The 27,996-nt window shown below is 43.1% G+C and overlaps 1 protein-coding gene across 1 annotated transcript; it reads right to left on the bottom strand.

Annotated features, from left to right (window-relative positions):
* Positions 1 to 4,104: 4,104 nt before the first annotated feature.
* Positions 4,105 to 25,322, bottom strand: BEST3 (bestrophin 3). The gene is made up of 10 exons (XM_057429521.1): positions 25,147 to 25,322; positions 21,171 to 21,340; positions 19,391 to 19,485; positions 18,546 to 18,779; positions 13,234 to 13,388; positions 12,431 to 12,508; positions 11,880 to 12,032; positions 8,895 to 8,975; positions 7,433 to 7,584; positions 4,105 to 5,263 (listed from the first exon to the last, which is right to left on the bottom strand). Exons 2-10 carry the CDS (start codon positions 21,320 to 21,322, stop codon positions 4,366 to 4,368), a joined length of 1,998 nt encoding a protein of 665 aa, XP_057285504.1. The 5' UTR covers positions 21,323 to 21,340; positions 25,147 to 25,322; the 3' UTR covers positions 4,105 to 4,365.
* Positions 25,323 to 27,996: the final 2,674 nt, after the last annotated feature.

Genomic DNA, 27,996 nt, shown 5'->3' with positions numbered 1-27,996 from the left:
TTGGCAGCTTTGGGGTCACAGCCCCTTAGATTTGAAGGCTTTAGCTGTAAGACTCAGTAAGTATTATTAAAGCAAGATGGCTTGCTTGTAGGTATCTCTGAAATACTGATCCTGCCTTCCAGGATGAAATACTCCCTCTCTCTGGTGCATGTTTTCACGACCCTTTTTGCAGCCACATTGTGTTACGCATTTGGCATCCAGGCTGTCAACCTGTAGCAGTGGGGACCTGCTGCCACTTGTCTCTCTGCAGGCAAGATGGAGCTGTATGAAGTTACCATGTATTTCAGGCCAGCCTTGCCTTGTTTCGCCTTTGTCCATGTCACTCTTAAAGAGTAGAGCGACCATGAGATAACTTACTGGTCTAGAAAATGTTGTTTGTATAGTTGTAAACCGCAACAAACATCCATAAAGCCTTCTCAGTCAATTAACAGCAGGGGGTTATTTTTGTTTCCCCTACTATGCAGCAGACTTAACACATTGGTACCTTTCAGTTTCTCTAAAATAGGTATATATTCCTCAAACATGAGCTTGCAGTCAGAGTTAGAGATCTGTTATTTATGATGGCGGAATTTAAAGATGATGGGACATGCCCCTGCAGCCAGTCGGCCCCTACACCAACAACTCAGCTCTACAGATCCCAGAACAGAGCATTCACACATCCAAGCCATAGGTGCAAAATTCGGCAGTGCGTGCAGGGACCAGCCCTCTCTTTGCCCTGATATATCTTATCCTGCTCAAGATTAACACTATCTGATGGGAGCAAGCTGCTGCTCTGACTTGTCTATCCTGGCCCTGTTCTATCCTCAGTCTTCTCCAGCCTTGCCAGATTCTGTAGGTTTGCCTCACTATTCCTGGTAGGCATCAAGCTGACTTGCATGATAAGTCACACCTTTGCAAGAAGTGCTTCTTGACAGTTCAATACAGCCAAGACAATTGTGTTTCTCAAAATGCTTTTATTCATGCAATAATTTGACATATTTTATATAAGCAAACATGAACTGTAAATTGCTAAAATAGTCCATTTACCATGCTGAGGAGAATAGCGTACTGGGAGATGTGAGTAACAGAGCACAGAACCCCAAAATCAGAGCCTGCGGATGTTTGCAAAAGTGGGATAGCAGACTAAATGAGGAGACAAAATTTCTTCTGGGAAGTCATCCCAACACTAGCTTCTTTGCAAGCAACAAACAGAATATTGCAGCTAATCTGGAGCTGGCCCATTACGTGCACAGTGCTATTTGTGTAGTGCAGATTACATTTGTGGGACTTCACAGAGCAGTCATTCCTAATTTAATGTGTCTACATGTCTAACAGGCATCTCTATGGGACTTAACTGAAGCTTTTATCTTCCTAATAGCTACGGTGTGGCTACCCTTACCCTCCACTGAAGAACAAACATAGTTGATGGGCCAGGGAGTGCCGGCAGAGGTAGCAAAATCGTTCCTTATAAGATGCATAATGTCCTTGGTGGAAAGCAGCAGTGTGTGTCCTAGGTAGCGGCTAGGCTGAGAAGAAGGTGATGGAAGATAAGCAGAGCTGGATGATGTGAAGCTGAGACGGCATCTTCAGGTTTAGCACTGCCTCATGAAATACGCTGATGTCTGGGCTGGGGAGGATAAGCACTTTGCTCCAACATCTTAAGCCCTGGTGGAAGCTGAGGTGAGAAGAGAGTAAGGAGATGTAGTGGGAGTGGACCCTCAGTGCAGGTTTGTACTGGGCAGTTTACAGTTATCTGTTTTCTGGCTGAAATCCCCTTGCAGAGAGAAGCACAGCTCCTCAAGCTTACGTACTGTGAGGACACAGCTAGACAACAGGGCAGACTTCCTCCATAATGACTGAAAACCCTTCCTGTACCTGCACAGCTGGGAGGAGAATGGCCAAACTCCTCCGAAACCTGTATTGCTCTCCTGAATTTAACAAAGCTCTATAGAGGAGTGTTTCAAGGAGAGCAGCATTTGCTTTAACTTTGTGTCTAGCTGTGTGACACGTGTAAAATGTATCATTTATACCTAAACTTTACTGTTTCTTAAAGTTAAGCTGATTGGTAAGTGAAGTTCCATGACAGTTGCAGATGCAATTAAACTAAGAAAATGTTGAATTGAAAAGTGTTGCTTTGGTTCAAAGAAAAAAATAGAGAATAGGGAAGAAAGAGTGAATGTGGGAACGATGCCTTTTTTTTCTCTGCTAATGTAGGGAAGGGAAAGCTATGTGTTTCCACCACTGCCACAGGCTGATAGAGTCCTCTTCCCTCGGGAGAGTCAGCAGACCGGGGCTCTGATGGCTGAAAAGCTAAAGGATGCTGCCAGAAGCTGCTATTACCTAGTAACAGCCACCCAAAGAATCAGACTGCTAGGTTAAGGTGCTGTTTATTTCAGTATCATTTCACTTTGTCAAGGCTCTCATTCTGTTGGTCAAAACTGACCATAACAATTTGATTTGCCTGAGGACTTGTTGCGGGTGGCAAGGGTGAGGTTGCACCAGAATGCCTTACTGCAAAACTGTGACTGATTCTCAGTACTCAGCTGCTGTCAGACACTGGCACCACCTCATCCCATAGCATGGAGAAGTGCCTCCGTAAGTGCCTGTGAAATCTGTGCTTGGCTTTTCTGCACACCTGAAATTCCCATAATCTGAGTTTAAACACATCTTCCTGGGGCTAAGTAGTGTCCTCTGCTTCCTAAACTGATACATGTGCTTTTGTCTAGTGTCTTTGAAGGATTTGAAAGGGAGACACTGCTCAGAGCATGTCTAATGCACACCAACAGTTCCCAGACTGAAACAAAGCTGGAAGAAGTAGAAGTGAGGAGAGTGGTTGATTTTTTCCCCTCCCAAACCTACCCAGATGGAATAGCAGAGTCGTGTGCTATGTGACAGCCTTACTGGAAGGGCTCCTCACTTAAGCAGCTGGACATAGGAGCAGGAGCAAGCAAATCTGTTCATTCCTTTCCCAGCTTCAGGGGGTCCTGAAGACTCTCAGGAGCCACTGGTGCTACCAGTTACCCTGATAGAAAGCATGGTTTGTTGGCTGAAGTGCAACTTTCTGAGCAAGACTGCTGGGTGGACAGGCTATCCACACAGCCCATGCCACTTGTTGGCTGCTGCAGCCCCATCATTCCCTTGTCTCCCCTCCCTCTGTTCCTCCCAGTCACTGAGCTACCTGGACTCTCCCTTGTCTAATGAGACCATCTACTTGGATGCTCGCTCATGGGGGAATGCTGGACTCACGCTCCAGACTGAGTCTGTGTAGATGTGAATGAGAGCTGAAACCAAAGAGCTGCCGCTGCTTTCAGGGCCTGCTTTGAGACTTCTTGTAGAAGTGGCAGCTGAAAGGCCAGGTTGCTACCAGGAGGTTCAGGGAGGCGGCTTAGCCGCCCCTGGAGCAGCAGGAGCCACCTAATGCTGGCTCCGGTCTGAGTTAATGGAGGATGTGTGTGACACATCTGGACAAGTGTGGGAGCAGACAAGGAGGGGAAGGAAGCAGAGACCAATTTTTGCTAGTGGTCCTGGGCCATTTACTTGTCTACCTGGGATATCTGAAGCCTTCCAGCTGAGGATCTCTGCAAGAGTGGAGCCCTAAGCTCAGTTGCTCCTGCAGCTCCATCACCTCTTGAGAGAGAGCCACAGTCCTGGCATCACCAGGGAGGCCACCTGGGAGCAGCATTTTACAATAAACAGCCACCAGGTACAACATATACATGCTCCAAGGAGCAGAGGTCAAGGCTCAGACCCCCATGCCCAGTTCATCAGCAGCTTTGCCTCTTCCATTTTTCTTAATGAAGTTAAACATTTAATCCTTTTATTTCCCACTCTGCAGTGGCACAGCTTCAGTAGGAGAGGGGGGCTTTTGCCCTACACATGTGGTGAGACTGATTTTTCAAGCATTCCTGCAGACAGAGATGGTGAGCTGAATCTCTCCAGGCTGGGTAAGGAATTGAGCCCACACCTCCCCTCCTAGCCATTTGAGTGGAAACCGAAACTATTGGTAGGTCTTACAGAGATGTCACGGACCTTAATCTGAAGGAGCGGCCAAAGGTCGCATCGTTCAGTGTGGATCCAAAGTGGACAGAAGAGCCACCTCTGCTTTCCTGATAAACTCAGTGGGTGAGCCTGCACAGCTCGCTGCCATGTGCGCTAGCTAGCTTGCGTTCACTCCTGAGGCTCCCTACAGTTTTACCTACAGGATCACAGATTTCAACCAAGTGGCTTAAAGCATGTCACCATAGTGCATTCTCTTTAGGTGCCCAATTCCTCGTGTTCAGGATTTGTCTGAGTGTTGTGTTCTGCCCTTCACACTTTCAGCAAACCCATGTGAGAACCACTTGCGCGAGAGGACAAGAAGTTCAGTCAAACCCAGAGCAAGCACGGTCAAAGTTTTCTTTCACTTTTCTCATTAGAAAATTCCACTATAGCTGTTTCTTTACTATCCAGGTTTTCCCACAAGTGCTGCATCTCAAATGTCTCTGGAGCAGCAGCAGAAGTAAGCTTTTTTCCATCACTGGGGGTCCTTTGTTGTGAAGATGTCTCAGAATCTGTTAAAGTGTCAGCATTTGACGTTGTATTTTGACTATGGAAGCTCGGTAAACTCCATCGCTGAATGTTTCTCTCCTGATCTGTTATGAAACCGGCTAAATTACTAACGTAGGGTTCATGTTTGGGCTTCCCTATCACAGTAGGAAGTGACTGATGCACCTCAGAGCCTGGAAGGTATGTAGTGACTTCTGGGGGGAAAAAAGGGTCGTCCAGAAGACTCACATTTGTCTCAGTTAGGCTCCTTTGGAGCTTCTCTTCTGGCATGCTTGCGTTGCCCTGTGTTTGCGGATCTGGTTTGCCCAGCACATCAAGCGCTTCCTCCTCAGCTTCAGAGATGATGACCTCAGGAACTGGTTTGTTTGTCTCAGATGAAGTGTCGCTGTCGCCAAATGGTGTCTCGTTCCTTGAGGTTTCAGTTATGGGTCCTAGGTCTCGGCTACTGTGAAGTCTGTTATTTCTGTCAAGTCCTTCGTGTTTCTTCTTGAAGCTCGAGGTGGAGTATCTCCCCCTTGTGTGCATTTCCTGCAGGCGCCTGATGTGCCCCTTTTCATCTGCTGGGAAGAACACCGAGTTCTCGCTTGTCTGCCGACTGTAGCGCCTCTGAGCTGGAGGTGAAGGGCCCTCGTGGACACTGAGGAATCTCTTGACTCTTCTCAGCACTGAACGTTGCCTTCGGTGTTTCTCCTCTTCCCAGGGCCACTCTTCCCCGTAGAGGAATTCAGTGTCAGCCAGCCTGCCAAATAAATCCTGTTAGTAGGTGTCGCTTATATATAGAAAGTGTATGTGGTCTGCATGCACACATATCCCTCTGTCTCAGCAGGAAGACGTAGGAACCAAGGCCCTAGTGTGTCCCAAGGAAGGGCATGAAAGGGGTGAGGGTGTCAGGAAATAGTGCCCTGCCTTTAGACGAGCCAGATCACATGGAAAGCTCTCCACATCCAAGTGTCTGTTCTCCTGAGGATGAGGCTGGGAGGGCATCCAGCTGGGCATCTGGCACTACTTCATATTTGAGCTGCAGCCCTCTGTGGCAGCTCCGCGTGGTTAGGCTTATGAATAACATGAGGGAGAGGGGAAAAAGAAACCCTGCTTGGTGCTGTAGATAATTTTCAGGAGAATTCTTCAGGCAAAAATAACAAGAGTGAAAAGGCTGCTCCTGGAAGCAACAATGTGATGGTTTCAAAAGATGCTGGAATTACTCAGACGGCCAAATCCCACTTACTTCTGGGGCACGACAGTGTGTCTGAAAGTCCCGCCTGTACCTGGTACTCTTCTCCTGCCCAGCCTTCGTGGTTCTTGAGAACAACTATTGCTGCATCTGCCAGGCAATTCAGTACACATTACTGACCCAGTGTGCCCCAGAGGACAAGTCAAACTCTCACAGTTACCTGTTCTGTGTGCAGATGGCAAAGGGGCTCAGGCCAGACCTGAGGCAAGGAGAACAGGGAGGCAACACCAACCCAGAGGGACAGAGGAACTTCATCCAGCATTTATGAAGCTCTTAGAGTCATGGAAGTGTTTGGGTTGGAAGGGACCTATAAAGGTCATCCAGTTCCAACCCCTCTGCCAAAGGCAGGGACACTTTACACTAGAGCAGGTTGCTTAAAGCCCCATCCAACCTGGCCTTGAACACTGCCAGGGATGGGGCAGCCACAGCTTCTCTGGGCAACCTGTGCCAGATGTTGGCTTGAGGGGGCTGGGAAAGACTTTGGCTCAAGTTTTATTTATGTCCTTTGAACTTGGATGAATCTTTAGACCTGTTCTTTGAACTGTGCACAAGAACTACCAACTTTTTTAGAGAGATGAACAGAGAAACAGTTTAGAGGCGAAAATAATTGGTAAGAAATTCAACACATCAGAGCTGTTTGCATTTCACAGGGGCTAACATGGAGCCATTTTTCATTCACCCCGTTTCATTTTTTGTCCAAAGTGCTTCTTATTAAAAAAGTGCTTGCAGACTTAATAATGTTTCTGCTCTGCCACCTTTTCTCCCCTTGCAATTGCAGTAAAATATATTCTATGAGTTTTTCTTCTTTACCTTTTCAAAGCAAAAATCAAGCAGATTTAATTTTGAGAAAGGCTGGAAAATTTTGAAGAAATGGAAAACTTCTTGAAATAAGTTTTAAAGTTAACAAATGGCTACTATAAAGTTTTTAAAAAATTTTCAGATTAAAACATCTACTTGCCCTTGTATTTGTTCAGGCATGGTGGTATTTACACCTACTGACCTGTTCTATATTAAAGTATGTCACAATGTTTAAACTCAACAGCTTCTAAGCTAACTAGCCTATCACTGATTTCTCATACAGATTCTGACAGCACCAGGCAGTCCTCTCTTGTCTGTATGTTTCTTTATAACAATGGTTCTTGTGTCAGTTTCTACAAATAACTCCATTCCTTCACAAAATCTGGCTGCTCCAACTTCCATGCCTAGATTATTAGTCAATGAAAAGTTGTGCATTCACAATAATTTCTTGTTTATCTTCACAAAAATCTGAACTGATTTCAGCCATCATCAGCTACCTTAACAAGCACAGGAATAGCTATTTTGTTAACTGGGGGATGTATGGAGAAGCTGTAGTAAATAATTATTAAGAAAAGTCAGTTACTGTCTTCAGGTGCCATCCTGTGCTCAGCAACTATCAACACTTTCCCTGCAAACATATTCTATTTAGTAATTACACAATTTAAGCTATGGGTGCCAAATTCCTATGAGCATATGGACCTACGAGCACATGGAGACATCACCACCTGAACACCAGCCTGTCCACTCCCTCCTAACATCATTTCCACCTTCCTCGCTCAAGGTATTGTCACAGCCCGCAGCCCTGCTGTCCATCAATCAACATGGGCTGTAGGGGTGGTGATATTTCTGATGCCATTAAGAACCCTTATTGCCACTCACCCCATTTCAATAGTCGATCCAAGAAATGAAGGAATACAGTAATCAGCAGCTGCTTTTGTGTAAGGTGGCCGGGCAGAGGAGTCGTTCCAGTAAATATCTTTCTCCATCCTTGGTAAGTTCATGTGCATCTCATCCACTGCTAGAAGTGAGACCTTAGATTTTTTTGGTATAAATCATGTCAGTTTCAGCACAGTACAGTATAAGACATAATCTGCTCTGGACTCCCCAGGTCAACATTTCTTTCAGAAACACCTGAAAGTAATTTCTGTGTACTGGCCTGCATACTAGGAAGAGACTCGGTAGTAAAAAATATGCCCCCTATATCCTCCTATACTCCTGAAAGCATAAGTGTTGTTGTAACTTGAGTCTTCTGTGCTGCAAAGTTATTTGTGTCAGATTGAAGTCCTCATGCATGATGTAGATAAATGGACATGTGATCCTCCGCATGCTATAGGAAATCTGTGCTCCCTAAAATGCCCAGAAGTAGAGAGGCTTTCTGATAGGCTTTGCCCACATTTAAGATGTTCAGAACCAAGCACGTGGCCATCCTGTTCTAGGACATTCCAATACATTTTATACAAAGGGCTCTGAGGCACCATAGAATAAGTAGCCTGAAGCAGTGTTAAGCTGGAGATCATCTCTGGCAGCGTGAAGGCTTTTCCCACTCCTCTCCGTACCTGCATTGCTTGTTTTGCTTAATATGCTGATTTAGTTGCCCTGCCCTTGCTTCCCCTAACATCTGGGCTCTGCTCTGCAGTCTTAATGGTCCCCAGCAGATGTGGGGTCCAACAGCAGCTCAAACCTATGCTTGACTCTACCTGCAAGGGGAGCAGCATGTGACACTCTTCATGTCTTTGGGCTCATTCAGACATACAGAGGCTGACGACAGGAGCCATTTGGAAATCAGGGGTAGCTGCAGTAAGTCTGTACCCTGGCAATCTCACACCTCCTGCCACTGAAGATGCTGGCTTCTGTGCCCACCACAGATGCTGCTGTCACAACATAAATCATGGTATAAGCCCTGCTTATTAGTTCATGGCCCTGCTTGGTCTTTTTGGGATCTTCACTGCCATTTTTTTAAAGGCAGGTTCATATACAATACTGTAATCTCTAGACATTCAGATTAGCAAAACGTGTCCTTATCTATGTGGGAGGAGATGGCTTTTGGATTTGCAGGATTGACCTACATTACATGTTTTTCCAGGCATAAAGTGAGCTTATAGTTTGAGGTCAGCTGTTTACTTGTCTAGTCAGGCATCATAAATGCCAAATACTAAAATCAAGATGCATTAACTTGTCAAAACAAAATCTGTGGATCACAGCCATAGGTACTCCTTCAGGGAAAGAATTTGTTATGCTGACACTTGTTGTCCTTAGTTTGTGCCTCAGTATAAGGAATAGGATTAAATGTAACGATAACCTATAGTACAGTAAAGCTGGAAGTAGAAATAACAACAGCAACCTGTAAATTCCTATCGATGCACCAGTTAGTTTCAAAATCATCATCGTCTTCTCCAAATGGATTAATAAGTTGTTCAGCAACCTGAAAGGAAAATGAGACAGTGAATAGAGGTTGGCATGCCATGTCAGGACTGCTGCCACAGAGAAAATAAGATTGGATTTTTCTCTCTCCCTGCCTGTCACTTCCAATCATATCTTGAGCTCCCGTATGATGGTTTTGCTAGCCTAGCGAAGGAACAGCTTGCTTTCCCTATAGATTCATACCTCTGTGTCTCGTTGGTGCTGTCAATCATAACTGTCAGTGCCGGCCTGCTGGGAATTGAGACATGTCTGGGCCACGCAATTGTCACATAAGATAGTCATTACCTCTCCTTACTGTTGACTTTGGCTGATTTAAATGAATGTCTTGGCAGCTAGAGGCTCTGTTACTGCATTATGCTATACAATGCTCCACCAGCCCATTCGGTCAGTATTCCTGAGCCCTGCAGCTGCAGCCTGCTGGAAGGACCACAGCTTGTCTCTTGAGCTCAGTCCGCAGCCCCTGCTTCTTTATCGTGGGTGATGCTGATGGCATACCTCTGAAGCATTCCAGGAAAAGCAGCCCACCGGAAGACTTGACTCAAGTGAATGCTGTGCATCATGCTAGCTAAAGGCAAGAGAGAATCTGAGCTTGTTCTGTCATTCAACTTGCTGTTTTGTGTTTCTGCACTTGAAGTGTTTAAAACTGCAAGGGAGAAGCCCATCCTGTGGAAGGCACTACCAAACAGTGAGCTCCAGCACCTTTGTAGTGAGGTGCCCTAGTCTGGGAACTAGGATGGGAAAGGAAACCTCTCTGGCTGCCCATAGCCTTATCCTGTCCTGTTCCCCTCACTCCACAAGGATTAAATATATGGAAAAACAACAGACACTGCCCCCACTCTATGCTCATCAAAGTAGATTGTGGGGAGAAAACTTCTAGCTGCTGGGGGAGAAAAAAAAAGATGATGTAAGAAAAACTGAAAAAGATTTAGGAAATTCAGACTGCTTCTCTATTTCTCAGTTCCTTGGTACACTGAGGTTAAATATCGTCTCCCCTTCATGCTCTTCTCCTTCTGTTTGTCTTTTTAAGCCTCAGTTTTGAAGCCAATCACATTCTTGCTGACCCTCTCAAGCCTTCTTGATGGCCACCAGGGCCAGGCCAAGTCCTCAGTTTAACTTGGGTACAGGTAAATAAACTGTATGATTAAACAGCCCTGCTCATGAGCCTCACAATGGATGACTATGATCTAAATAACTGATAATAGTAAGGGAGTCACTCCCTGCCTATTTATTCCCATGTGCTTCTATGTTGTACCAGTGGGTAAGCACCTGCTGACTCTCCTAGGTCACGACTTCCCAGGCCAGCAGTGGAAGACATCAAATGAAGTGCCAAGCAGACTAACACAACAGAAACACCCCAAAATCAGGAGGAATGAAAACAAGACAGGGGACACCTCTGGTCACACTATTGGCCTGCCCCATGGCATTAAATTTTGGGTATAGCTATGGAAGTAATGCAATAAGAATGACCTAGAACACATGCTGCTTTTGCAGGGAATCACCAACCAAAAATCCACTGCAAAACCTGTCACATGAGCTAAAAGAATTAAGCAGGGCTGGGACAGAGGGAACAGCATTGATGGCCTTTTGTTTGGCTGAGCTGGTCCCGGTATGTGAGACACGACTTTACTTGCTGGAAAGGAGTGCGGTGCTGGACAACTAAGCCCTGTATTTGGACAGTCTGTCTACACCTGTAATGATAATGGAGTGTCTGGGAAACTTTACCCCTGTATTGTAGGTATAACAAACCAGGCCTGAGGCCAAGGCAAGAGCTCATTTTAGCCATAACTTCTGAGAAATAGCAAAGTTACTGGAAGTCAATAGCTTGAGGCTCTTTCTGCAGCCTGGCAGCCAAAGCTCAACACACTCAGCAGGAAACTGGCTGTAACCTTCAAGACAGAAATATCCTGACTCAGGGCCTCTGCAGGTTTCAGCAAACCTCTGGACCAAGGGAGCACTGCCAGTATTAAATCTGCTTTTAAAAACTGCTTCTCCTCCCTTTCATTTCCTTAGGCAGAAGGTTCTTCAGTTACAATGGCATCTCATACCTGCTATAGCCAGGATTTGGCTGGTAGCCCTGAGCCAACCTGGAAGAGATGCTACTAACAGCCTTGGGTGCTGATGAAGGGGAAACCATTCATCCTTCAAAAGCACCAGCAGGATGGTCAAGAGGAACAGCTTAAGAGTTTTGTAATCAGCAAATCTCTGGACAACACTGCCTAGAGCAATGTGCTTTCCCCACCACAGCAGCTTCCCTTGCTCTCTCTCATGCTCCCCTCAAGGCTGGTCCCTGTGTGGCACACCCCTTTCCCCATGAGTTCCTAAGACACAGGGCTAGAGGAGCTTGCTCTGCAGACACTTTACTTTTCCCTGCAATTAACAGCTTGGTGTGCTGCTTTCTCTACTCTGCATTTTGGAGTTGGAAAGGGGGCTATAAAATTAGCCAATTTTGCTCAATTTATATTCTAACAGAAAAGTTAGCTCTAAGTTTCCAGCCATGATTAATAATCCCAAAAGGAAATCTTAATGCACATAGACCCTAATGTACCAATTTGCTTTTTATTTGAAACTTTTCTCCTTTCTACCTTGATAGCCACTGCAGAAGCAAGAACTGCCATGAGGTATGCCTTAATTACTCAACTATGAGATTGATGGTGATATGTTAACTGAGCAGACGTCAATGGGTAGCATCCAATTCTATATATAACTCTTCTTTATAGTGAACATTTTTATGAGGTAGGGTTGTAGCCAATATCAGCTGCTACTGTTTGATAGCCCTCTGGAACTGGAGACCTTTAATTGCTTGCATCTGATTAGGTTAACAGCAGATACTAAAGGCTGGCTTTGATCAAAAGAAAGCATGATTCAGTCCCTTTCAGCCCATGACTTTTCCATAAAGCTAGTTTACCTTGAGCCATCCTGCGTAGAAGAAGAACTGTAACAGTGTGAAGATCGGAATGTAAAGATCTAAGTCATGTCCCTGATACCCTTGGTCAGTATCCAAAAATTGGCGCCCTATCAGGCAGGCAAAGAAAAAAGTATAGACTGCGAGAGTAACAACCTGCAAAGAAGAAAACTTCATTGAAATCATGTAATGATGCATAAAGCAACACATATGCAAAGGCTTCTGACTGCCTTTTGCATATAATTTACAAATCTGTAGGAAGGTATTATGAATAGAGGGGTCACAATTATGGCCAGGGAGAAGACCCAGGAAACATAAAAACCTTTCAGTGCTTCCCTCCTCTCCCCCAGGTTCTGAAAGGTCTTCAAAACATCTCTGCATTAAATGTGACTGTTAAATATGACTTAAAAGTCAGCCAGGCCTTTGTGATCCTGTGGGAGTCAAGGAGTGTTCAACAGCTCGGAGAATCTGGTTGAGTCTATGGATATTTTTCACCAAACTCCCCTTTTATAGAGATGGTGTTTGGAATTTTGTAAAGGGTTAGAGCTCAGTACCTGGGTATAGACCAGTGGAATTCCAACCCAGTCATAACCAAACAAAAGACTACACCAAGACCGGTACTTATTCATCTCCTAAAAAGAAAAAAAAGAAACAAAGAATAAAAGAAAAAGTAGCCCCCAAAAAACTAAAATAGCATGGGGTTCAATTCTAAATTATAGATACCTTGTTACAAGTCATTTTTGCACATATGAAAGGACAAGGAGATACAAAAGTTTGGTATACAGAAATTGTTATCATAATTACATCCAGCACCCCACTGTCACATTTGAATATTCATTTGGCTTATGGAGTTGGAATGCTTAGTATATTACGGATTTCTTCACAAATTATCTTTCATTTTTATCTTATCTACAGTCAAGTGATACATGAAAGAGAATATATTATATCATAAAAAGGATGTCTGACCACTTAATGAAATATTCAGGGAGATTGTCTTCCTGCAATTGATATTAAAATCTTCCAAATGTCACATTACTCTCTTTTTCTTTTTTTTTTTTTTTTTTTACCCTGCAGCAATGGAACAAGTATGAATTCACAGTGATGTTACAATCAATTTTTACTCATCAATTTGGTGCTTTAGTTAATACCTTCTTAGTCATATAAATACAATCCCAGCAAACTGCTGCTGTGTGTACTTGAGAGTACAGAGGTACACAGAGACAAGCAGTATAAATCCTGAGTAAGATTGCTTAGACGACACTGGAGAGCTGTGCACAGTAAATCAAATTATGGAAGTGAAAAGCTACCGCATAGCAATTTCAGATCAGTTTTCTGTAGATTTACTTTTTCTACTTACGTTCAACAGTGTCTGCAGATCTACACTGTCTCGAATTCTCCCCTCTTTTCGTGCCTTTGAAGCCAAATTCCCAAACCAGACAAATGGAACCCAGTATTTCAGGTGGGGAGACTTCAGGTCATCAAAGATTTTTCGTTCATATCTTGTCATAAAACCTGTTTAGCCAACAAAAAACAAATCCAAAGACTTCATTTATTCTGTGCTTTCAGTCCTACTGATTGTCTAAATTTTTAATGTGTTTGAGTCTGTTTATGTGATATTTGCACAGAACTATCCTAAATGCTATTTATAATTCTGACTAAGTGGTCTCTTCCTTTTTTCTTTATTTGAGGTTTTTGCTAGGATAGATCTTGCCTGAAACAACTGCTTTTGCAATAATTACCTGTTACTTTTCAGCAATGAGGGCATTAGACACACCTCCACATATGCTGTAAGGGCACTTAGGTGACCTTCTGATACTGATGATTTTTTGGTAAATCTGCAAAGCAGCGAGCAAGCAACAAAGGATACAAGCACATGCATGAAACAGAGCTCCACAGAGACTGCGCCTTCTGCCGGCAAAACACTTCCCTGCCAGATTGTGTTTCATGTTTTCTTTGGGGTTATGAAGGCGTGCAAAGAGAGGGAAAGGGAACCATGCACAGAAATCCTGCTGCTAGTGGGACACCGGGCCAGATGACATGCTGTGAGGCTGCTGGCTGAAGCTGCTCTCTGCCTGGCAGTTTGCCTCGCTGGGGTGCTGGAAAGGTATTATGTTTCCTGAAGAGTTCCCTTGGCCTTGTGAAGTCCTGCTTCCCCCTGCTGCAAGCAAGCCCAAGGTCAGAGCGCAGGGGAGCCAGGGCTGTGAGGGACAGCACCTGCATCAGAGCAGGTCGCTGCCTGGGACTGGCAGGGGAGCAGCTCTACCTCTACCCTCTTGGATAAGAAAGCACTGCACTGCTGCTCTCCTTCCAGCCAGCCTGTGAGAAAAACCACCTCAGAAAATACGTAAGGGTGCATTCACATTTTCTTATGTCCAAATCCTGTATTTTCTGTGATTGGAGTAATCTTCAGGTTTGGAGAATCTTAGCTTTTTGCTCAGGTGTGTGACACCTCCCTGGGTGCGTATAAGGCTTCTTCTGTTTTGTTGACATCAGCTCCAAAAGCAGACAAAGTTAGTACATAACAGCCTCAAAAAAAGTGGCTCAGCCAATCAATTAGAAGCCCGAGTGCTGAAAATTCAATAGGGGAGTTGAGAGTAGACAGGATTTTTTTCTTGTCTCCAACTCGTAACTAAGAATTGTTGCTAACAATTGCTAAACTGGCTCATTGTTGCTGACATTGCTAAAGATGCATGAAGCAGAGAAAAAATACAGAAACCCAGTTGTTTTGTATAAAAATGTGAACAAGGTAAAAGGAGATTTATGAAACACAGCAATCTTCATAGATATTCTGCTGTTGAGAAAAATGCCACTGTTGTACATTTGCGACAAGTCAGCACAGGAGGTGTGAAATATTGCTACTGAGAAGGAACACAAGGACGGGACAGAAAATTCCATGGAAGAATAAAAGTTCAGCAACAAGACACAGTACTCCTGCAGTATCACAGAATTTGGTAAGTTTACAGCCAGCTCTCATAATCAAGTGCACAGAAATAATCAGGCAACCAGACAAACAGACCTGCTAGTCATGACTCCTAAAGACAGTTTTTCAGACTGCCTTTGATTTTTGGCTGGTCAGCCTGCTCATTATGGGACAGGAAAAGATATTTCTATCAGACTGAAAGAGACAGACAAAATATCGGAAAATTGACAGTCTGGAGTAAACACTGGATGCAAGTCACTTCAGAGGCTCTGGGAAATCATCATTTGGAAGAACACAGCCTGAAGAACAGCGAAGGTACAAGGATCAGTTCAGCTCTCCACTGTTACCTGGGCATCTTTTTGGTCAGAAAAGTTCAACAAAGCCTTGTTCTTAGAATCATAGAATAGTTAGGGTTGGAAAGGACCTTAAGATCATCAAGTTCCGGCCCCCCAGCCATGGGCAGGGACACCTCACACTAAACCATGCTACCCAAGGCTCTGTGCAACCTGGCCTTGAATGTTGCCAGGGATGGAGCATTCACAACCTTCCTGGGCAACCCATTCCAGTGCCTCACCACCCTAACAGTAAAGAATTTCTTCCTTATATCCAAGCTAAACTTCCCCTGTTTAAGTTTTAACCCGTTACCCCTTGTCCTATCACTACAGTCCCTAATGAAGAGTCCCTCCTCAGCATCCTTATAGGCCCCCTTCAGATACTGGAAGGTGCTATGAGGTCTCCATGCAGCCTTCTCTTCTCCAGGCAGAACAGCCCCAACTTTCTCAGCCTATCTTCATACGGGAGGTGCTCCAGTCCCTGATCATCCTTGTGGCCCTCCTCTGGACTTGGTTCCACAGCTTCTCATGTTGAAAACACCAGAACTGCACAGTACTTCCAGGTGGGGCCTCATGAAAGCAGAGTAAGTTATGGCAATACAAACAATATGCAGTTCAGAACCATGTGCTGTTACTGCAACAGGTAGATAGAAGTTTAACTACCTGCTTCTGTGTTACGTGAGAAAGAGTTAATTTAGGTACTTCCTTCCACCAGAGGGTTTGGAACTCCATACTTCAGCCTTTTGTAGGTATTCATGTCACTGAGCTCACACCTCATGTTTCTCTTAGGCATTTCCTAGCAGCTGTTTTAGGCTGCTCTGCTCATCTCCTGACTCATTACTCATGTTTTTTAAGACTTGTGTTCTTGGGCATCCAACTTCCCTCTCGTACTTTGCAGCCAACAGTATTGGTATGCTTAGAACTGCTGCTAGGCATTTGACGCTTATGGCATACGTGCACTCAGCATCATAATGTCATGAATCCACAGGCATCTACTGCTTACAGCTCCATGAAGAATGCTAACAAATGAAAAAAAGTTCAGAAAAGACTTAGAAGATTCTCCCTACAAGACACTGTCTTCAGTGTCTTGTAAGGAGAGACTATAGATGGTGAAGTTCCTAAGTTTATTCAATCCTTTATGCACTCTGTTAACAGGTAGCAATTGAGAGAAAAATGATGTTTTAACCTAGTTAAAAAAATAACAACTCAAACCCGTTCCAGAATCTGGTGATTAGAAGATGACCCTGTGCAAGTTCAGACTGGAATAAAATCCCACTTTTCAGCAGGGAGTTCACCACTGTGAGTGTCAGTTCACCCAGGATGCAGTGTAGTCTCCAGTATACCCGGCTGAATTTTAGATCAGGGCTGGTCATATTCCTAGAAGGTATTATAGCTCAATCAGAAACTGCAACATGACAAAGGATGTTGCTAGTAAGCGTTTATGCCTTGTGTTATGGATGAGTCAGACTCCATTATCATGGTATTGTTCTCAGATTTAAAATCTATGCATTTAAGCAGTTCACTTACTGAAGAGAGGAATGTGTAGCAATAGTTACACTGTGGCAGTTCTGTTTCATAGCGAAATGCAAAACCTGCGCAGGTTGTTGCAATGATGACAGATTCTGCTGGTCATGTTCATACTAAATGCTGCACTCCCATGCAGTCTCACATGTAATGCCACAGGGAGCTAGGGAGTGGATAATTGCAGAGTACTGTCTTAATCACTGGATGTTAACGAAGCAAAATATACCCTTAAGTGCTCAGTACTGCAAAAATTATGTGGCACAATATGTATTAAAAACTATAGAACAAGCACTGAAATCCAAGGAGCTGACTACACTGTCAGTACTTATTTATACCATTTATAGAATATTCTTCATTGTTCATAAGAAACCCCAACAACAAAAACTTGCTTTCCAGTCTACAGTTCTTGTACAACACTGCGACATTTTGTCTCTTGTGGAACAGATTGTCTTTAGCAATAGGGAGGCAGAGCTGGATTAGCCTGCTGGAAATGTTGTAATTTTCCAGTGTGTACTAGAAGCAGATTGCTGGGGAGAGTGACAGAAGCTTCCCTGACCTTTCACAGGCCCAGGTAAACAGTTTTGTTGAAGAGCACAAGGAAGAGAACTTCAAAATCCAACTGAATCCAACATAAATTTTGGATAGTAAAAGACTCTTATTTTTTTTTCCAGTAAGATCAGCGCATTCTGCCTGCATTTTTGTTAATATCCAAAGCTTCTCGCACATATGTCAAATGTGGATATGTATGTACACACTGCATATTTTAACTTGCTACAACTTTGCTTACTAATCTCTGCCAAATGAATAATTTTAAGTGAGAAATGCAAGACAGCAAAAAAGGTATGACTTCTCCTATTTAGAATATATCCCAATATCTCTGCAGTGGCATTCTATCCCTGACCATGTGAATCAGAAGGCATGGCATCACACCTTGCCTTTAAATACTCAGCAGTCAGACCTTCACAGGCAAGCAGTCTTACACGACTGAGCTCTCTTTCCCAGCATCACACCTCCATGTTATCAAAACAAATCAAAAATAAAGACATACTTATTAATACCTATTATATTTACCCCTGAAAAATTGTATTTAAAGTGAGATTTTAAATGTAAAGAAAAAGCCCTCAGGGTTATTTTGGATTTTTTGTTGTTTTTTTTTTTTCTTCTAAGTAATACTTAAAATGGGAAATCTACTCAAAGTGCAATCTACTTAAAATAAATAGAGATAAAGCTGTACTTGTGAAGCTCCTATAGAGATCAGTCTCTGATACACGAGACAAGTTGTATCCTGTGCATCGAGGCAATGCCATGTGTCAAGTCACCTTTCCTACTGCACCATAATGCATTGCAGCTACATTATTTTGCATGTTTTGGAGAAGGTTGTACATGTTCCATATACCTGTGTGTTTGGGGCAGGCCTATTGCCTCCATGATGTCAGAAAACAGATCCACACGAAAGTCTCCAACTCATTTGATTTCTATAGTGTCACTAGATGAAGACTTCAAGAGCATTAAAGCCACACACTTAAGGGCACATCATTTAATCCACTGACAAAAATGTAGTCGCTTTGACATAGAACCGTAGGTTGGAAAAGACCTTTAAGAACACTAGATCTTAAAGACCTTTAAGACCTTGAAGTATTCAAGGCAAAGTTGGATGGGGCTTTGAGCAAGCTGGTCTAGTGGAAGGTGTCCCTGCCCATGGCAGGGGGTTGGAACCAGCTCAAACCATTCTGTGATTCTATGGATCCATTAGTCCAACTATGAAAGACATGAGTTAGTATGAGGCACACATGGGGCCAAAGAGGAAAGAAAAAATGAGTCTGCCTCCTTCCCTCCTTGTGCCCCCACCTCTGAACTAAAGGAAAGAAATCCAGGGGAGAAGGACACCAATACCTGCTCCAACCACGTGGTCCACGGTAGGGAACCTTTTGTACACAGCTGTGCTCACAGAGCGAAATATCAGCAGAGATGTTAAATTCACATAGCGCATGAGAGTCCTCCTTAACAAGCGCCCATATTCATCTCTGCCCTGGACACAGCTAGAGATGAGGAACATCAGACGATCTGGCCATGGCAAGTTCACAAACTGGTTCCACCAGCGATTCACCACCAAAGTAACGTAGAAACCTGGGAGTTAGAAGGGGAAAAAAAGTGCAGTGCCTGTCAGGATTTCTGTTTAGGTCACTTTGATTTGGTTTACAGAGTGTTATTCATATCACTAAGCTGCTACATTTCCCAGAATAAATGCAGTATATCACGTCAAAACCCATGATGCAATCAACTCTCATTATTTAATAGACACTGCAACTTAATGGCCCATTCCAGCTGAGATTCTCATACTCATTAACTTCCAAATTTCCTCTTCTGAGTAAACCTTAAGTGGATTTAGTGATTTGAAAGATCGAGCACAATGTATCAGTGTTAGTGGGCACTAAATATAGTAACTTTACTCTTTTTTTGGTATAATAAATAAATATATATATAAAAATATATAATAATATATATAATAAATAAATAACTTTACTCTTTTGTTGGTATAATTTGAACATGAGTATAAATGTTGATTTGACACAAGCGACTTGAATTTAAGGAGATCTGCTTGAAGCTGATGATTTCATTGTGAACCTCTAACCTCCCATAGGCCCCTCAGCTCTGAAGTGCTTCCATGCACAGACATTCACAAAATGCCTGAACAGGGACAGTGCTGGAGATTGATTTCACATGTAACCGGTACTTACCAAGCACAAAAGTTACCGGGATTTGTTCAGCATATTTGTCACAGTAAATTGATAACTTTTCAAAGAACCGTTTTTGGCTACCTGTAAGAAAAAATCTGCAGCAAGAATAAAATGTATCTGTCCTTTCATAATATTCTGGCACTAGCTACAAAGTGCAAATAGGTATAAATAATCAGGTATGTGCAATCAGGAGCAACCTTGGCTAATGTCTTCAAGTGAATTCTTAAAGGTAAAGTCCTTAACACTTTTGGCATGTAATACAGAAGCTGAAGAAGAAGACAGTATTATTCCCTGTTTTTTTTTGCAGCTTTCTCATGGCTAATTTGACTGGCAGTACTAATTAGGATCACTACACCTGGAGAATTAGTTTGCTGTCTCAAAGGGACCAACGATGATAGCAAATCTGTAAGTCTGTAAGTAGAGCTTACCCTCCTTTTCCAGAGGGCTACTTACTAAAAATGGTCAGGTCTGGTTGAATTGCAAAAGGTTACTAATCCCCAACTGCTCTTATTTGGAAATGTTATGTTTTTGCAGTATTTTTTTTATTCTTACTCCTACTAAATATTTCTCTTCCACAAGATTAAAAACACAACTACTGTATTTATTTTTCAGTGAGGACAATATTCACCAAATGATAGATAATGAGTGGAGTATGGTCGCTTCTGCCCATGGGAAAAAGGATATCTAATGAAATACAACAAGCCTAAATAGAGCATTTGTTTTAATTTGTATAGATTAGTATTACACTTATTCTTCGATTTTATATAAAAGGAACACATGACAAATATTTGTTAGGTTTTGCTTATAATTGTGCAATAGAACCTGGAGCACATATAGAAGCTTTTGATGGTGTATTTACCATGGTCTTTAATTGCCAATTTTAATTTTAATACATTTGAGACTCCTGTGTTTCTTTACGTATTAATGCTGAGTTTACGGGTATAGAACATTTTGCAAAATTAGTGATTAATCACAGAGAAACTGAAGCTCATTTTCTCCTTGCTTCACTTCGCTTGAGCAAACACTGAGGTCTAATTAGAGATCAAGGTAAGAGCTGAATCATTATTTTTATACTTCTGTGTGGTGTACTTCATCAATTGAAGTTTCACTTCACTAACTGATGCAACTGCATCTGTCATACAGGTGTTTAATTCACACCTTGGTGGAAGAAGCAGCTCTCCTAATGTGACTCTTCCAGGTGCTGGGTGACACAGAGCTAACAGCCACCTCTGGTTTCCATGAAGTCTTGCTTGGCCTTCTGCAAGCTTAGAAATAAAGTTTGCATGTCACCCTAGCGTTAAGCAAAACTTCTCTTCTCCTGACTACATAACCTGGCTCTCAGATTATTACCTTTCAGGTTTGTTAAAGAAATTACCACTGAGCAACTGAAGACACAGTTCTGCAATTAGAGTAAAAAGTCTATACTTATCATCCAAAGCAGAGAGGCACGCTCACTGCTGCCAGCTCCAAGTCAGAATGATAAAAGCTGTATAACATAGGCTAGCCATGGATGTTTATTTAGCCTAACTTCAGTAGGATGCTTGCTCAACAGTGGGCTGAAAGTAGAATCAGCTGAATATGATAGAAAGTATTTTATTTATATCCTACATGCTTTCTCTGGAACATTAAAGTAAACATGGAAAGGAGAGCGCATTAGAAAAGGTCCAAGGAAAAGACAATAACTATGTTATAACCTCCCCCCATCATTCATCAGCCTAACACTATGAAGTATGAAACTTCAGTATAACATTTAATGAGATGTGAATTGGAAAGAGTGTACCTGTATAATACACTTATCGCTGTGTAAAGAGTAGCAAAAACAATAAATTCTCTGTACAGCAATTTGTAGATGCTGCCTTTCCACTTTAGGAGTAATCTGTGAAATCCAAAGAAAGTGGCATTTGCTACTTTGCTGGAATAAGTGACTGTCATCGTCTTGGCAGGCTGAGCCTAGAAACAGTAGAAGAGAAGCAGGAAACCAACAATATTTTAGACATCATATTCTAACCTGAATGCACCCTTGTATAGGTAGACACATAGATATACACACATATATGCATATAATGGCATAGGTATACATAAATACATGCTGTATGTATTTATATATATAGATAGACAGAGAAAAATTATAGTCGTGCAGTTACAAGCCCCTTTGAGACCTGCAGATTGACTGATGCAAGGCTGGTTTTGGGTTTTACCTCAAAGACCACTCAAAAGCAACAGCTAGCACTGAATGTGGCCATCTGCCTGGGGAGCAGTGGCAGGGACATGTTACACCTCTGAAGTATCTGCTTGCTCTCAGTTTTCTCCAGTCTGGTGTGAGGAAAGAAAAGGAAATAAATTTGCTTGAAATTCTTTTCCAAACTTCTTGGCTTCTCAACAGAGAAGGAAAGCTGAATTCCACAAATACCCCTTCCTCCCCAGCCAGTATTTTTAGCTAGCTTTGGTAATTATGCTCATCTAAAACTAAATGAGATTTGGAGACTGCCTCCTTCATTAGTGGTTGCGACAGCAGCTGAGATCAGGTGGGGAACCCTGTTATTTCTCAGCCTGACAGCTAGATGTACTCCTGAGTACTCACATACTCAAAATATCATGCAAAAAAAGCCGTAGGTTTGTCCTGGTAGGAAGCATGTGACACAGTGTAATTAAAGCACTAAAAGTATACAAGTAAATATTTTATGCTGGGTTTGTTACTTACTTACCCGGTGCAGGGAGGTACTACAGGAACTTTCATGCGCTTACAAAAATGCCCCCAACAAAGTCCAAATGTGGATGAAACCAATTTTGTACAGCATGGAAGAAAGGGAGTAACTAAGACAAGACAAAGCCTCAAGGTAGGGAGTAACTAAGACAAGACAAAACCTCAAGTTAGTTGTGTATCATAAATAAGACTCTTGTCTATATTCTCTTGATTCCACTGTAGGTCATTTACTCTCAGAAAAAATAATCTGAACACCTAGTTAACAGGTGGCTTGGTGGAATTCCATGCAACATGGCTGTGTCTTTGATGCAGAGCATGAAGTAAGCCATTAAAATTCAGCTGTAAAAGTGCCACTTTTTCTTTTAGTCACCAAGGGAATTAGCAGGAAAAAGACACATAAGCCTTCTACTGCTGACAGACTGCCTCTTCTCCTCTGCAGGATGGCTGCTCAAGGTTTGCCAGCATGGGCTTGGAGATTTTTTTGGTGTTACTGGGTTTTTTTAAGATGCATGGGTTTTATTCTTTAGCATCCAAATGATAGTTTTCCTTTTTTCTGAGACTCGGAAGAGGCCTTTGAAATTTTTGTTCTTGTTGTTGAACTCCATAAAGTTCAATTCAGGAGCCAAGCTGACTGGCATGCAGAAATGCAGTTCTGTCTGCTAAAAAGCAGTGGTCAGGATGAAACACTTAAGAAAATGGAAGCAGAGATTTCCATTTCCCAGCAGAAATGGGGCTTTATAAACAATGAGAGAAATCTGTGACTGGGCTATAGTGGAGGAATGGGGTAAAAAAATACTCTTAATGATACACTGAGCTCTCTTAAAAGTATAGGAGGCTTTAGTCCTTGCCCTTTGCCCATTAATGCTGGGGAGTACACGTATTCAACCCAAAACATCAAGAAATGTGTCTCTACCTCCCCACTAATACCTAATCTGTAATGGAAACCTCCGGTGGGACTACCCACGTGTAGGGGCTTAGATCTAAAAATGATATCTGATAATGTGAGGGCTTATAGCCTGGCAGGAATCCAGACCCCCAGGGTAACACAGTGCAATGATTAGAAGATAAAGTTAGACAAATGCAGTCTGAAGTAAAATACAAATTGCTAACTGTGCGGGCAACAAACTGTTGAAACATGGGACTGGATAGACATGCTGTGGTTTAGGATCTTTAAGATGAGAGCAGGTAGTTGGACAAAAGATGACCTTCAGGAAGAATTCACATAGCTGGGACATACAGGGTTGAGGTTGAGTGGCTCTGCTGGTCTCCCCTGGTATCTGGGCACCTGTGAAACTTTCTGTCCAGTCCCTTTTGTTGTGGGCCATGGAGGGAAAAAAATTGCTTTGCAGCACCTTCATAGCCTCTGCAGCTCTGCAGGAAGGCAGTGATTGGTGTCAAAACCATAGAATCATAGAACACTCTGGGTAGGAAGGGATCTTAAAGATAAAGGGGTTCCAGCCCCTTGCCATGGACAGATGCACCTAGCACTAGATCAGGTCATGGATCAGTTTCTGGACATGGGGTTCAGAAAGGAGTCATCCTCCCAGGCATCCATGACTGGATGGTGCCAGAAACTGGTCAGGAGCTGAACTGAACAAAATGGGTCCACCTCCTCTACAGACCTGCAGCAAATCCTGTCTTGCAAGGCCTAGTGGATGGGTTTTGGCCACAACTGCAGATCTGTAATGACAATAGGATTCAGAATTAAGAATATTTCCCCATCCCATTAGACTGGGAGAGTTTTCTTCATGAAGTACTATTTGCCTGCTTGATTCAAACAACTATATTTCACTTAATCAGATTCCAGCCATCTCTCTTAGCAGTTTACTCGATGTCCTTGGCTCTGAATAGAAACTCTTCACATTAGCTTGAGAAGCACTGGTCATCTGCAGCTTTTTCTTTCCACCTCTGAAATGGGGCAAAGAAAAGTGGGACTGCTACAGCAGTTTCAGCATTCAGTACCTTGGTTTCCTTGCCCTGCTTTGCCTGTGATGCACCGTGGTTTTGCTTCCTGCTCAGCAAATGCTTAATTGAATATACATGATTGGGTTCATATAGGGACTTCAGGGTAATATAATTCAATGTCCTAAAATATACATTAGGTCAGATTAGGTGATTTAGACTATATGACTATATGAAGCTATGAGAGACAGCCATGTGTCTGTCTGACTAGATTTCACAACATAGCAAACAGACTTAAATCTGCACTTGTGCTTTTTTCCTCTGGGAACAACTTGAGTGCAGCTCTCCCCCTGCTTCCCGGGAACTTTTGGCATAAAGCCTTGCCCCGAGTCTGGTTCTTGCACAGTGGTCCCAAGACCTTGCTTCGTGAGCAGCATGTTGACTGAGAGGCTTTCCAACATTAGTCATGGGCACAGGAAATGAAAAAGCTAAAACTGAGACAGATAGGAAGAGCAAAGCATGACAATGCCCCCCCAGCACATTCCTGCCTGGGCACTATTTTGGCCAGGCCACAGAAGGACAGAGTGTTAGATTAGATACCACAGGCACTGGTGTCATGAAAGATTTTTATATTAATTGTGTTGCTCTTAACTTCATTAGCAGGTACAGAGCAAGGCTTTCTGCTGGATTTGCGGACTTTGGCTCATATCTATGATGCTGCTTTTCCTTTTGTTTGGTGTTTGTTCCCTGTCCGAAACTTTCTCAAGCACAGGCTGAAATGTGAGTTATATATTACACCACTTTTGCTAAGATCATCAGAAGCCATTAGGCATAAACACCTAAAAATAAAACATTTCCCCCAGCCCCTACTAATATTGAGCCCACCTGTAAATGGGATTTTTGCCTGGCTGAGAATTTCAGGATGCATTGGGATTCAGAGGGAAACCACAGGAAAAAATAACAGCTATCAGTGTCCTAACTGACCATGAAAGACACATTAGAGAATGTCTAAATAGTGGCTCTGCTCAGACCTACCCCTTGTTATTGTGTCACTTTTTTTCTTAGTTCATGAGGTAGTAGAGAAAGTGAGTGAGAGAGATTCAAGTTAAGCTAACTATAAAAGCATATTAAGCTAACATATCCCACTAACCTGCTATTTTGATTTGGCAGTCCAAGCCTGAAGGCAAATCCTGGACCCTTCCTCTTCCTCAGGCACCCCAAAGTCCCCTTTGGGTCTGCAGTAGTCACCTTGTTCTTCTTTTAACCTGAAGCAAGGGGTTGCTGCTGCCGAGCCCCAGGAGGAATGGACTGACAAGAACAGGGGTTAAATGTCTTTCCACTTCTGGAAGTCTGTTTTTGCCAAGTACCCTGTCCTGTCAGTTACAGAGGGAACAAACGCAAGCAGCAGCAGCAGCAGCAGCTGCTGATCTTGCTCTTTTCTAGTCTATAATTATAACGCCACTTGCCATCGGAAGGACCCCTTTCATTTGAAGGAAGAATCTTGTGATGGTTTGGCTGGCACCTCCAGTTTTCTACCGCTGATTTCCCATCCCCAAAATGGGATGGACAAGAAGGGAGCATTTTTATCTGAGACTTCTTTTGAAAAGCCTGATCTCTCTGTGAGGACACATCAGTGAATAGCACTGACTACTTCTAAATGGGAAAACCGAAGAAAATTATATATATATAAGAAAAACTGGGAAATCAGGACTCTGGGGTGTGCTGTAAACATCACCCATCCCTCAAAACAGGCAGAGTTGCTGCTACTAAAAGACTCAATAATCCTATTAATGATGGTACATCTCAGCATGTAAAAGTCTTTCTGCAACTGGTGGATCTGCACAGAACATCTTCTCCCTTCCCCTTTGTAAAATGAAATGAACTCTGTCTTTTATGACCCATGGCATTAAGAGGGAGCTGTAAAAGGTGTTAGACTGTAAAAGCCCAGGAAATGTCATATAATGTTGCCATAAATCTCTATGGAGACTAAAATAATGCAACTCTGAAGTAAATAAAAAAATTGGGGGGGGGGGGGAGAGAAAACAAGGTTTATGGATTTAATACATTTTATTATTAAAGGTTTCCCCACCCCCACATTAGTCCCATAAAGCTATTTGAGGACACTTATTTAATTAGAAATCCCTCGGAAAGAAAAGTAGTTGCTGCCATTGTTTGCCTTTCTTCTTGTTGGCAATGGCAGAAGGAAGACACTTTGATGTCAAAACAGACAAGACATTAGACTGTGGCATGTGTGTGTCAAGCAGTGGCCTGCGGCAAAAGACAAATTATTTTAACATTCAGTGACTTGGCATGAAGAAACATACTGCCTGATCCTATTACAGTGACTGCCCTCTGCAAGGAAAACTCCTACCAACAGGGATATTTTAAGGTCATGGGTAAAATAATTACTTAGACCTAAAACATTTTTCTTTGCTGAGTATAATCATTTGCTGGTCTCACTGAGCAGTAAATAATAGCACCTCTGTGTGTCAGTGGGTATCAGGTGGTTTTCCTGGCAGCTTTTCATTCTTCCTGCAGATTGGAGCAGCTGAGATTGCTCCTCTGGCTCTGAGCTGTTTTGCAGAAGACATGAGATTTAGAGCTCCTGTGTGTTCAGAGGCAGAAAGAAATACAGGTTTCCAGCTGTGTAGCTCCATTGTGAGTGGTTCTGTAGGAAACGCTCCTCTTTTTATCGCTAAGGTGCCCCTAAGTCCTTGCTGAATGTTACCCAAAGACAGGCAATGTTTTTATCTCTCCTTCATTTCCTTCCTCCCCAAGAGAAGCATACTTGATTTGTGTAGAACCTTTGCTAACAGTGGCTGTAGTGTGGTTTTACAGCATCCTCTGACTTGGCTGGGCATATCCTTTCCCAGGTAATGGTGCTCTCATTTTAGGGACATTTGAGGGTGCAGTCCCCATAGGTTGCTTGCGTCTACCTGGATTTGGGAGGAAGGGAGGAGGGAGTGACAATTTGTAACTCCTACTGCAGAGTTCCCAGTTAATGAACTTACTACAGTTTCTAGCTGATGCTTGTATCTGTGTTAGCATGAGTGAGCGGAGATATTTATTGTAAATTTTAAGGCTGTCTTGCCTTTGAATTCAGCTCTTCAGTTTATCTTTATATTGATATTTTGAATCCACAACATTAACAACAGATTGGTTCTTGGCTCCAAAAGCTTAATTATTACAGAAGGGCTGTGAAAGCCACCACACTAATTTCAATGTCCAGCAAAGACTACCTATACAGCTCTGCAAAAATCCTTTTTTTTTCAAGACATTAGAAGCTTCCTTCTTCTTTGGAGACAGAGGATTAGGATGGGGACTTGGAAGGAAGGAAATAGCAGTAAATGGTGTTCCCAATCTCTGACAAAAGTGTAAGCTAAGGCTAAGGCCTGAGAAAATACTGGTTAATGACAGTCACACTCCTTTGCTTCTGGTTGATGCTGACATGGCTGTGACAGTCCTGCTGTATAAGAAATGCCTGCTGGAGCTTTAAGAGGGCTGCTGGCAAGGAAGCCATGTACAGAACATTGCTGCAGCAAGCACACAGCTAAGAGCTGTACGGAGTCATCAGGGCAAAGAGATTCCTGTGGCATCTGTTCCTCTGCCTTTACCGCTGGGCAGCGGTCTCATAGGGGTGTTACAGCACTGGGGATGGAGACACACCAGGTACAACTGTCCCATGTCTTCTTCCTCCCCCCCCACTGTTGTCCACTACATGCCTGTGTCAAGAGGCAGCCTGGCGGCAGTGTCAGGAGGAACAGGGTGCCCAGTGGGTGCTTTGTGCAGAAAAGATTGACCTGTTATACAGTGGTTTCATGGACACTTGATTTCCTGGCCTCCTTCAAGTAGCAGCAGTCAAGCTTGGGTGGGGTTGCTTCCTTATGGCAAAAATCACCATCCCCCACCCCCCCGCAGGCTCTTTCATGCAGCCTCCCTCCAAATCGCCTGACAGTGAACCCCCGTTGCTGCATGCTGCTCACCACTGATGAGCTTGCAA

The sequence above is a fragment of the Pezoporus wallicus genome, unplaced genomic scaffold, assembly GCF_028554395.1.
Source record: "Pezoporus wallicus isolate ANWC-B61680 ecotype Strahan unplaced genomic scaffold, APGP_CSIRO_Pwel_v1 contig_5069, whole genome shotgun sequence".
Classification (NCBI taxonomy): Eukaryota; Metazoa; Chordata; class Aves; order Psittaciformes; family Psittacidae; genus Pezoporus; species Pezoporus wallicus.
Note: the sequence above shows the minus strand (reverse complement) of the source record. Positions and strands in the feature narration are given on the sequence as shown.